The sequence below is a fragment of the Chlorocebus sabaeus genome, chromosome 17 (assembly GCF_047675955.1).
Source record: "Chlorocebus sabaeus isolate Y175 chromosome 17, mChlSab1.0.hap1, whole genome shotgun sequence".
NCBI lineage: Eukaryota > Metazoa > Chordata > Mammalia > Primates > Cercopithecidae > Chlorocebus > Chlorocebus sabaeus.
In genome coordinates this window covers 60,124,917-60,137,322 of record NC_132920.1, presented here as the reverse complement: position 1 = coordinate 60,137,322, position 12,406 = coordinate 60,124,917, and the positions used below count along the sequence as shown (strand labels likewise).

At 35.3% G+C, this 12,406-nt stretch overlaps 1 protein-coding gene across 6 annotated transcripts in view; it reads right to left on the bottom strand.

Annotated features, from left to right (window-relative positions):
• Positions 1 to 1,218: 1,218 nt before the first annotated feature.
• ZNF451 (zinc finger protein 451) overlaps positions 1,219 to 12,406 on the bottom strand; it is an 82,444-nt gene continuing 71,256 nt past the window's right edge. For all 6 annotated transcript variants that reach the window (XM_008013644.3, XM_037987185.2, XM_008013640.3 and 3 more), the window contains 2 exons: positions 11,297 to 11,365; positions 1,219 to 3,007 (listed from right to left, as the gene is read on the bottom strand). In XM_008013644.3, coding sequence (XP_008011835.3) covers positions 2,961 to 3,007; positions 11,297 to 11,365 — 116 coding nt within the window. In that variant the 3' untranslated portion in view covers positions 1,219 to 2,960. The remainder of the gene's footprint in view (positions 3,008 to 11,296; positions 11,366 to 12,406) is intronic.

Here is a 12,406-nt window from a genome sequence, read left to right as displayed (position 1 = left end):
AGCTCTATGCCTCTCACTGCAAGGATGAAAATGTACACGGCACAGAAAATGATAGATAATAATAGTCTAAAGCTGAACTAGCACCTTTAATCAGAGATCAAAGTCATTTAAATACTTGAACAGAGTTGAAGCCCTTAAGGCTGGATCCCAATTCCCTCTGAACTCATTCTAAATCCTAATTAACTCTTGGGGTAGGGCATTTGACCTTATTAAAAATACTTTATCATGACACAAACGAAAACAAAACACATTTTGTGAGTGGTTTGAAAGTCTATCAAGTGACTTTAGAATCATCCTGAACTCTTTTTCTCTCATATCCTAGATCTACCTCATTAGTAAATCCCATTAATTTTACCTTCAGAATATATCCAGATTCTTTCCAATTCTGCCGCCACCATTCTGGTTCATGCTACCTGGTAAGTTAGTACCTGAAGTACTACAATACCTTCCTCTCTGGTCTCCGTGCTTCTACTCTTGCCTCTCATGTACATGTTATCTCAGTGCAGCAACTACAGCAATCCTAAATTAGGCAGATCATACCATTTATTCTCAGAAACCTTCAATCGCTCCTCACCTCGGAGTAAAAGCCAAGGTCATTAGAAAAACCTCAAGTTCATTTCCTATTACTCTCCTAGCTCATCCTCTCAGTGATACTAGTCTTCCTGCTTTTCCTTGAATATACTAAGCTCCTGTCTGGACCTTCCCCTTCTCCACCTGGAACTCTCTTCCCTATATATATTTTTCATCCTCATTCCCTCACCTTCTTCAGGTCTTTGCTCAAGTTTACCTATCAGTGAGATCTTTTCTGACCACCCTATTAAAAATAGCAAGCCTCCCTGCAACTCCCTGTCCCTGCACTATTTGTTCCCTTCCCTTCATTTTCCTTCGTTACATGTATCACCATCAGATATGCAGTTTTATTTGCTTGCTTACTAACATTGTACAATCTCCTTCTCTCCACCAATGTGTGCTCCACAGACGGGTAAAGGGCTTTGTTTTGCTTACTGGTATATTCCAAGTGCTTAGAATAGTTGCTGGCACATGGTTGGTACTCAATAAATATTTTGTGATTGAATGAATTAATGAGTGAATGATGTAATGAAAAGATAAGCATCTTTGTCAATGTTAGACACATTTACTTTTGATGATAATCCATATAACTTTCTCTAATGTTACACAGCGATTACATCTCCTTTTGTCTAAATTAAAGCCAAAGTATGAATTTTAAGATGATTTTTAATTATTTAACAGGTAGAAATACAATCAGTGACAATTATCAATTAAAACATTAAACAACCCAGTTACCTTTTCTTAAGAGTCATGATGAAATATCCCTTTCCTGTTATATCAAAAGCCTTATTCTCTACCACACACACCACAAAAGCTTCTTAATAGAGCATCAGTGTCCATGACACCTTTGTGTAGAATCTCTGGCAACAAGGAGCTGTCTCCTCTTGCCCTGCCCCCACATCTGCTTAACCACTCATCTTTCTGGAATGCCTCTTTTGCTCCTATTTTGTGAGCTCCCGCAGATGTGTTTAAGGTCCAGCTCAATGACTACCTCCTAGAGCCTTGCTTGACCACTTAAACATACAAACTAAAAGCACAATGTGGTCATTTTGGAAAGATGATTGATAAATTCTCAAGCCACAATGTCTACTTTTAAAAAAATGCAAGCAGAGAGGAACGGAAGTGACATATCAAGAAATTAAAAACACAACTTGTAGATTGAAAAGACTATAGTAATAAAAAAATTCACTTTCATACTAAAATATTTAGTGTTACAGAGAAGGAACAAAATTCTAGCCTTTATATTTTGTCTTAAATATAAAGGAAAGCTTTATATTTATGGAAATGTTTTTAAGTTTGGTAAATAATTACTACTAAAAATTTTTAGAGATAAGACATTTCTGGTCAAATAACATGAAGCATATACACAAAGATCATATGACAAGCCCTTCTTAGTCTTCTACTTATGTCGTATTTTGTATTACTCACAATGGGGCCTCAATATTTAAGAATTAAATATGTAATACCAAATGAAGGAAACTGACAATTCAGTGAATAACTAAACTGAAGACACTCTATATGAAATAAAAATTTTAAAGAGTTAAGGAAAATTATTCCTGAGTAGGCTTTCAACATTATTTCTTGAAGATATTATGTTTACACAAATATATAAAAAAGGACTAGTATTATGAAAAATAATTTTATGCAAATATTTTGACACCATTCCCTTTAAACAGGAGATCATACAAGTCACATAAAAGTCTAAGCAGGTAAAAGGAATGGAAATTGTTTCATTTAAATTATTTCTTAAAAATTAAGGTGTATTTTTTATTTTAGCAATGTGCTGCTCTAATTAAAGCAGTAATTCACATCTGCATGGCACCCACAAAGAACACTGCTGATAAAATTTTAAGTGTTTCCATGATCAGTTTCCATTACCCTCTTCTAATAAACATAAACAAAGATCTCAAAGGTAATATATAATAGTGCCACATGAGAAGTAGAATTTATGGAAAACTTGACCTATGTCACCTTTTTTATATTCATTTTCACTCCTAAAAAAAAAACTAGAATCATTTGTACAGTACAAATAAAATTAAAGAACTAATGCTATTTGGGAAACAACTGTTAAGAGCTTTCCTTTTTTTTTTTTTTTTAAATCCTTTAAATCTAAATATATAAATTCAAAGTTAACTGGGAAACTGTTATACCTATATTAGAATACATGATTTATATATTTGCATGAACATGTATTCTATTCCTTCTGTACATGTTTGCACATTAACACAAAAATACAAAACAAAGATCAAATTTTGAACATATGAAAGCAAAACCATGTTTTCAAATACATTTGTAATAGTGGATTTCTGGTCTCCTTTAGAAAACAAACTCAAGAATTCATTATCTGAGTCTCTTCAAGGCCACTTGATGTTGTGTGGTAATATCTTTAGTTACATTTCCTCAAGACTTCTTCTAATAGCTTCTTCTAATTCCACATCTGCATTAAAAAACATAGAATTTTAATACTTAGGGCAGAAAACTACCAACATGTGCTATATTTTTTTAAGTTTCATCAACTGTATTCATCTTTTCAAGAAGGAAAGTAAAATCACAATGGAAAAATATAGGATAACTTGGCAGTTTCTCTACTAAAAAATTGAGTATTTTGAAATATGAAAATCTAGATATGATCTTGATTGAATTTTATATATGAACTTAGTGTGCTAAGGAACTTGCAAGTTAATTCCACTTAGGGATGTAGAAGGTCAACAAACTTTTAAAATCACTGACAGGTAATAACTTATTTCAACATAAAATCTGTATCACTTATTTCCTAAAAGACTCGAGGTGATACATATAAGACTTTAAACAGAAAGGCAACTCCATGAAATGACAAAATGTCACAGGCCATTACAAATTTAGTTTAATTTTTAATTATACCTCAATAAAGCTGGGGAAAAATTAGCTTCAAGCATCCTAGCATCTAAGGTAGTGAAACTCATAGCCACATAAATGTCATCTGAGAAGCATATAATATAGGCTGTATGGAGATGTATGTAAACTCATTTGACAAATATTTATTGAATGCCCATTATATACCAGGAACAGCAATGTAACAGTGAACAAGACAGACATTACTAGGTTCACAATAGTTGAGTTACATCTCCTCCTTGGGAATGATGCTAAAATCCAGGAGGGTGAAATTTGGTGTCAATTTCTTGGCCTTCACTAGCTTCTCACACCAGATTTATCTCATCCTATCTGGTCCACAGTCTCTCAGAGGCTACTTGGCTGCAGGCACCAGTGATCTTCCTAAGATGCAACTGCATGTTCCTCTGAGTTGGGACACTAGTGTTGTCTAATTTAAAGTACCACAAACTAGCATGAACTGTGTATCAAGTTAAAGCTACACTCTAAGATCAGTTAGTTGCCCCTAAGATGAATTAAAAGGGATGAGGAAATGCAAAGAAAAGCGAAGACACTCTTACCAAAGAAAAATAAGGGGACAAGACTTGTTTAAGATATGAACACTTATTATAAAGTTACAGTAATTAATAATGTGGTACTAGTGCAAGAATAAATAGACCAAAGGAACAGCATAGACAGCTCAGAAACAGACCCATGCATATATGGACATTGGATTTACAACAAAGGTAGCACTACAGAATGATAGGGAAAGATCTTTTTAATAAATGATAGTAGGTTATATGTATACGTATATATATATATATGAAATAGTCTAACACAATGTCTGTTTTACAATTAAAGTTATAAAATTTTTGAACTAAAATTCAAAATCTGAAGTATGGTTTATACTAAATATTTCAAGTAAAGTTTCAAGTGTTATGTACTGTACATAATTGTATGTGCTATACTTTTATACAACTGACAACAGCATCACCACAAACACGAGTAATGTGTTGTGCTGCAACATGAAGATGGCTATGACACCACTAGGCAATAGGAATTTTTTAGGTCTATTATAATCTTATGGGACCACTGTTTCCCTACTTAAAAGTAGGGAAAAGCTTACAGAATAAGGATATAAAGAAAATATTTCTCTATAGCTGTACAAAATGTTTGTGTTTTACGTGTTATTACAATAGAGACAAAAAGTTAAAAATTTTAAAGTTTATACAAGTTACAGTTCAAGTTTAGGCATATTGCTTTCACATCCTTATAAAGTCAAAAAATCATAAATCAAACCATTGTTAAGTACAGCAACATCTATACAAATATATCATACCTCCAGTGAGCTTATAGGTATTAAACTTGCCAGCTGAAAGACTATAAAAAACAAAAGGCAAGTATGGTCGTGTGCTGTGTATCAACTTTTGGTAAACAATGGACCACATATACAACAGTGGTCCCATAAGATTATAATAGACCTGAAAAATTCCTATTGCCTAGTGGTGTCATAACCATCTTCATGTTGCAGCACAACACATTACTCATGTGTTTGTGGTGATGCTGTTGTCAGTTGTATAAAAGTATAGCACATGCAATTACGTACAGTACATAACACTTGAAAATTATAATAAACTCTGGTACTGGTTTATGTATTTACTATACTTTTTATTATTTTAGAGGGTACTGCTTCTTATAAAAGTATACTGATGATCCTGACTCTTTGTAGGTCTAAGCTAATATATGTGTTTGTCTTAGTTTTCAATAAAAAAGTTTTAAAGTAATAAAAATTTAAAAGTAGGGAAAAGCTTATAGAATAAGAATATAAAGAAAACATTTCTCTATAGCTGTACAAAGTTTTTGTGTTTTAAGTGTCATTACAATAGAGACAAAAAGTTAAAAATTTTAAAGTTTATACAAGTTACAGTAAGCTAAGGTGAACTGATTATTGACAAAAAAAAATTACTTTTTAATGTAATATAGGCCAGGCTTGGTGGCTCATGCCTTAATCCCAGTACTTTGGAAGGCCAAGGTGGGTGGATCACCTGAGGTCAGGAGTTCGAGACCAGCCTGGCCAACATGCAGAAACCCCATCTCTACTAAAAATACAAAAATTAGCCAGGCTTGGTGGCACATGCCTATAATCCCAGCTACTTGGGAAGCTGAGGCAGGAGAATCGCTTAAGCCCGGGAGGCGGAGGCTGCAATGAGCAGAGATTGTACAACTGCACTCCAGCCTGGGCAACAGAGCGAGACTCCATCTCAAAAAAAAAAAAAAAAAAAATGTAGTATAGCCTAATTGTACAGTGTTTATAAAATCTACAGTAGAGTACAGTAACAACCTAGACCTTCACATTCACTCACCAGTCACTCACTCACTCACCCAGAGCAACTTCCCCATTCTGCAAGCTCCATTCAGGGTAAGTACCTTATACAGGTGTACTATTTTTTATGTATTTTTTTGTCTCTATGTTTAGATGCACAAATATTTACCATTATGTTACAATGTCTACAGCATCCAGCACAATAACATGCTATACAGGTTTGTAGACTAGGAGCAACAGGCTACATGATATAGCATGGGTGAAACAAACTTTAAGCTAACTGTCTTATGTATGTTCAAACAACTAAAGGACACCAGGAAAACAATGTATGAACAAAATGAAGAGTACCAATAATGAGGCAGAATTATTAAAAGCCCATCAAATAGAAACTCAGGAACTGAAAAATACAATAAATACAATGAAAAATCTTTAGAGGGGCTTAATGAATTTGAGTACAAAGAAAGAGTCAGCAAATTTAAAGATAGGACAATTTAAATTATCCAGTATGCACAGGCATGGGGAAAGACTTCATGTCTAAAACACCAAAAGCAATGGCAACAAAAGCCAAAATTGACAAATGGGATCTAATTAAACTGAAGAGCTTCTAAAGGAAACTACCATCAGAGTGAACAGGCAACCTACAGAATGGGAAAAAAATTTTGCAATCTCATCTGACAAAGGGCTGATATCCAGAACCTACAAAGAACTCAAACAAATTTACAAGAAAAAAAACAAACAACCCCATCAAAAAGTGGCCAAAGGATATGAATAGACACTTCTCAAAAGAAGACATTTATGCAGCCAACAGACACATGAAAAAATGCTCATCATCACTAGCCATCAGAGAAATGCAAATCAAAACCACAATGAGATACCATCTCACACCAGTTAGAATGGCAATCATTAAAAAATCAGGAAACAGCAGTTGCTGGAGAGGATGTGGAGAAATAGGAACACTTTTACACTGGTGGTGGGACTGTAAACTAGTTCAACCATTGTGGAAGACAGGGTGGCGATTCCTCAAAGATCTAGAGCTAGAAATACCATTTGACCCATTGTTGGGTATATACCCAAAGGATTATAAATCATGCTGCTATAAAGACGCATGCACACATATGTTTACTGTGGCACTATTCACAATAGCAAAGACTTGGAACCAACCCAAATGTCCATCAATGACAGACTGGATTAAAAAAATATGGCAAATATACACCATGGAATACTACGCAGCCACAAAAAAGGATGAGTTCATGTCCTTTGTAGGGACATGGATGCAGCTGGAAACCATCATTCTCAGCAAACTGTCGCAAGAACAGAAAACCAAACACCGCATGTTCTCACTCATTGGTGGGAACTGAACAATGAGAACGCTTGGACACAGGAAGGGGAACATCACACACCAGGGCTTGTTGTGGGGTGGGGAGAGGGGGGAGGGATAGCATTAGAAGATAAACCTAATGTAAATGACGAGTTAATGGGTGCAGCACACCAACATGGCACATGTACACATATGTAACAAACCTGCACGTTGTGCACATGTACTCTAGAACTTAAAGTATAATATAATTAATTAATTAATTAATCCAGTATGTGTCTTGGTTTGGGTTCAGTCTAAATCATCAATCAGTCATCCAGTGTGAGGAACAGAAAGAAAAATGAAGAAAAGTAAACCAAGTACAAGGGACCTGTGGGACACCATCAAGTGAACTAACATATGCATTACAGGAGTTTCGAGAAGGCAAGCGAAATAGGATCAGAAAGAATGTTTGAAGAAATAATGGTTGAAAAACTCCTAAATTTGATGAAAGAGGTGAATCTACATATCCAAGAAGCTCAATGAACTCTAAAGAGACCCACACTGAGACATGTTATAGTCAAACTGTCAAAAGCCAAAGACAATGAAAGCAACAAGAGAGAAACAACTCATCACATACAAGAGAGCCTTAATAAAATTACTAGCTGATTTCTTATAAAAAACCATGGAAACCAGAAAATAAGAATGTCAATCAAGAATTCTACATCTGACAAAACTATTCTTAAAGAAATTATCACATAAACAAAAGCTACAGGATTTACTAGTAGACCTGCCCTATAAGAAATGCTAAAGAGAATCTCTCAGATTGAAATTAAAGAACATCAGACAGTAACTTGAAGCCATATGAAAAACTAAAGAGCACTTGTGAAAAATCTGTCTGTTTTTCTATTCTGTGGCTAGGTCTGTGTTCCCCTTACCCTCCTTTCTCTGTGCCTTAATTTCATTTACTTTGAGAGCAGTAATTATGGCAAACAAACAACAAAAACAACCAGTAGTAGGAGGTACAAGACATATAGAAATGGTGCCCCAATCATTTTAAAACTGTGGATGTAAGGCCAAATTACTTAATGTTTAGAAGCCTCAGTTTTTCATATAAAATGAAGAGAATCATCTGACTCTCACAGGTTGTTAAGATTAAGAGTAGTTTTGACTGCTATTAATTGAAGGAATTCTCCTAATAAAGCATATTGCTAACATTTATAGGAAGATGGTTTTGCATAGAAAATTATCTATGCAATGCTGTCCTCTGTCTCTTCCAGCAATTTGAGTCAGAATACCTCTAGTTAATAGACATACCTCTAGAGGGGACCTTAGGTGAAGATATAAATAATGACATAATGATCATCATAATCCCAGTAACAGTAGCAGCAACCAATATATACTATTTATCATATGTCATGTTATTCTAGTAAGGTAGGTATACTAATATTCCCATATTTAAAAGGAGGAAGCTGAAGCACAGTGAAGTTAAGTGACTTGTCCAATATTACACAACTTGTAAGTGCAGAGTTTTAGGCAGTATGAATCCAAAGACTGTACTTTTCACCACCACATTATGCGGCATCTGTTTCCTCTGTCAAGTACAGGAAATAAATTACGTAGGATTGTTATGACTGGCCTGTGTGGTCAGAGTTTGATATTGGTCTATGGGGAACAACAAAGAATAAGACAAATCACGGAAGGAGGGGGATTACCCTAAGGCAAAAAGCCATAAGCAAATTTATCCTGTCTTCTGCCACTATTTCTCAGGCATTTACAGAGTTGTACTGGGAAAGGAAGGAATAAAAAGAGATTTAAGAGGTTGCTTAAATTTTTTTTCAGTTTTGTTATCAGGTGTAGACGAGAACATTATTTTGCTTCTGTGGTTCAGGGTCAACAAAATAACCCAATATTCTACAACAAAATAGACTCGATCTCAATTTCCCTTATCCATTTATAGGGAAATGGTGGCTCTAACGTGTTTTAAGTTTGTTAAAAGTTTATTCATTTCACAAGCAATCATTTTGTGCCAAACACTGTGCTAGGTGCTGCTGAAGTAAAGATAAATAAAACATGATCCTACACCCTAAGGAGCTTACAGTCTGTGGAGATGAAAAATATAGACAGAAGTATTTTAAATCCATTTGGCCTGGTACAGAGGGAGCCCAGAATAGACAGTGATTGGCTATGTCTAAAGATGGACAATCTAGGAAAGGCACTGACCATAGCAACCTAAGAGATGAAATTCGAGTTAGCTCTTTTGGGGTGATGAGGAGGGGAAAAAAAGAAGAATGTTAGAGAAAAATGCAAAGGAGCCCATATTCCTTAACTTACGTGAAACATCGTGTGCTTCTCACACTTATTTTATATAAAGCATCAGGATACAAAACACAAACACCTTTGGTTTTTCTTGGAATTAAAGGATTTTATCCCCACCTCTATTTTAACTATGACAACTAGTTATAGGTTTAAAGTATCTTCTCTTGAATCCTATAAAAATAGTTATTTTTCCAAACCAAATAATCACAAAAATGTAACATCTCCACCTCTAAACCATAAAATGCATTACATAGATAATACCTGGTACATATCCAGTTACACAAATCTCAGATTTCCTAGGTTAGGTAGGAGCCCACAAAACTGTGACGGCTTGTAACTATTTAAAAGTTGTAATTTTGCCTGGCATTTTCCATGGGATGAGTCACGAGGTGTCAAATAAAAGTTGCAAAATCTGAACTCTTTAGATGTTCAGTACTGTTTATCTTTTAGTGGCCTTGATAAACAACTTAATTGGCAGTTTTTGTTCAAAATGCACAAAAGTTCTTTCATTTGTTTAATTCATCATTATGTGGCTGCTAAGCATTGAGCTAGACCTTGAAAGACCATGCTGGGAAAATAAATTGGTCAAAAAACTTGCTTCCTTCCAATTAGGTGTAGATTTATTGCCAGTTTTGTTTAACCAATGAATTTGGCTATAAGGCAGAAAGACTACAGCTATCTACTTCATCTAATGGATGAATCGATTCCACTGCCAGACTCCATTTCCCAAACTCCTAATACCATAAAGCTCTAGTATGCTCTTAAACTAGTTATATTATCTGAGATCAAAGAAATGCAAAGAAAACATATCAGTCGGGTCATTCTGTCTGTGTGTTCAGTCACATATTTCCATCCCTACTTTCCAGCCTCGACATTCCTACCCTACAGTCTCCAACAATAAACATTATACTGGAATGTATGTGAAGATTCCTACTGCTTTTCTTTAACGTCAAAGATGCTGATATAATACTTTCAACTTTTCCAGTGAAGCTCAAAGTATTTTCTAAGATCCATTATCTCATTTCCCCTGGTTATTAAAAAGTGCAGTCTGTTATAGAAAAACCAAAGTAAAGAATGGTTACAAGACACAACCAAACAATGGTACAGCCAGCAAATGATTTGATGCCAAGTGACATAAAAAGTTCTCTTTAACCTATGGAAGGAAATAGCTTTTCCTTTAAGAAGAGTAAAAGAGAATTTTAATTTTTAGCTGGGCGTGGCAGCAGCACACGCCTGTAATACCAGCTACTCTGGAGGCTGGGGCACAAGAATCGCTTGAACCCAGGAGGCAAAGGTTGCTGTGAGCTGAGATGGTACCACTGCATTCCAGTCTGGGTGACAGAGTGAGACTCTGTCTCAAAAAAAACCCAAAAACCAAAAACCAAAAAAAAAAAAAAAAACGCTTTTTAAAAAAATTTATTTAAAAAAGCCCATTACATTTAGATACAGGTGCTTGCTTTTAGAGTTCCACTGCCTGTCTTTTAATACTCTTAATACTATTCAAGATAAATAACAATTAGGAAATCAAAATTGTCTCCTAGCCCAGAGTTAGCAACCTTTTTCTTTTTAAAGGGTTAGAAAATAATTATTTGAGGAGGGCGGGAGTGGAGGGGCTCTACTGTCTGTGCCACACTTACTCAACCTTGCAGTTGTGGTACAAAAGCAATAGCACAGACAATACTTAAATGTATGGCTGTGTTCCTAAAGATAGTGGACTGGATTTGATCCAAGGGCCATAATTGGCTGACACATTCTAGCTTTCTAAATTAGTATTACCCCTAAGTCATCTTACATGAAAAATGCAAAGCTATCCTTCAAACTGAGAAAATGTTTTAACTTGGGGGTAGAAGGGAGTAAGAGGGGTAAATGGGTGAGAGACAGAGAAATTAAAAAAAAAATGCAAATACAGTCAAGCAGAAAAGAGATTAACTCTATTAGGTTACCTTCTGTGGATATAAATTCTTCTCCTATTGAAGTATTTTTGGCACCCATGTTATCATCACTGTCACATTCTGTAAAGAATCAATACATGCAGTTATTGTCCCATAAATTTATGTATACTCAATATTATTTTCAATAATTTCTCATACCCAACCTTACTCATTACAATACAGTTCATTAGTGTTACACTACTTTCCCACACTAGGTTTTTTTCCAATGCTTGCCAAATATTATTAAAAACTGTGATAGATTAAATTCTCCTATAATTTGAAAATCATATGCATTCATCTCTATGGAGATAACACCACAGGTTTTAATTAACAATGCCTCTTGCATAGCACAAGCTTACTTACCTGATGTCTTACATGCTTTCGTAATGAGAGACCGAAGGCTTTATAATACGGTATGACTGAAAAGGCACTGCAAAACTCACTTAAAATTTGAACCATAGAGCCTAAGGAGATTAATCTCTAAATGTCATGTGGGATCCCAAATGAGGTCCTGGGGTAGAAAAAGGATACTGAGGCCAGGTGTGGTTGTTCACACTGTAATTCCAGCATTTTGGGAGGCCGAAGTGGGTGGATCGCCTGAGCTCAGGAGTTCGAGACCAGCCTGGGCAACATAGCAAAACCCTGTCTCTACCAAAAATACAAAAATTAGCCAGGTATGGTGGCACGTGCCTATAGTCCCAGTTACTTGGGAGGCTGAGGTAGGAGAACTGCTTGAACCTGGGAGGTGGAGGTTGCAGTGAGCTGAGATCACACCACTGCATTCCAACCTGAGTGACAGAGTAGGACCCTGTCTCAAGAAACGAAATGAGACGAGATGGGAAAAGAAAGAAAAGAGGTGAGGGGAAGGGAGAAAAGAAAAAGGACATTGGTGAAAACTAAAGGCTAGAATTAGTAATAATGTCCTAATGTTGTTCCATCAATTATGCCAAATGTATCACACTAATATAAGATGTTGCTAATAAGGGAAACTGAGTGTGGGTGCATGGAAACACTGTACTATCTTCACAACCTTTTTGTAAGTCTAAAACTATTCTCAAAAATAGAGTTCATCTTTAAAAAATTTGAAACATGGTACTATCAATGACCTAATATTTTGCTTAT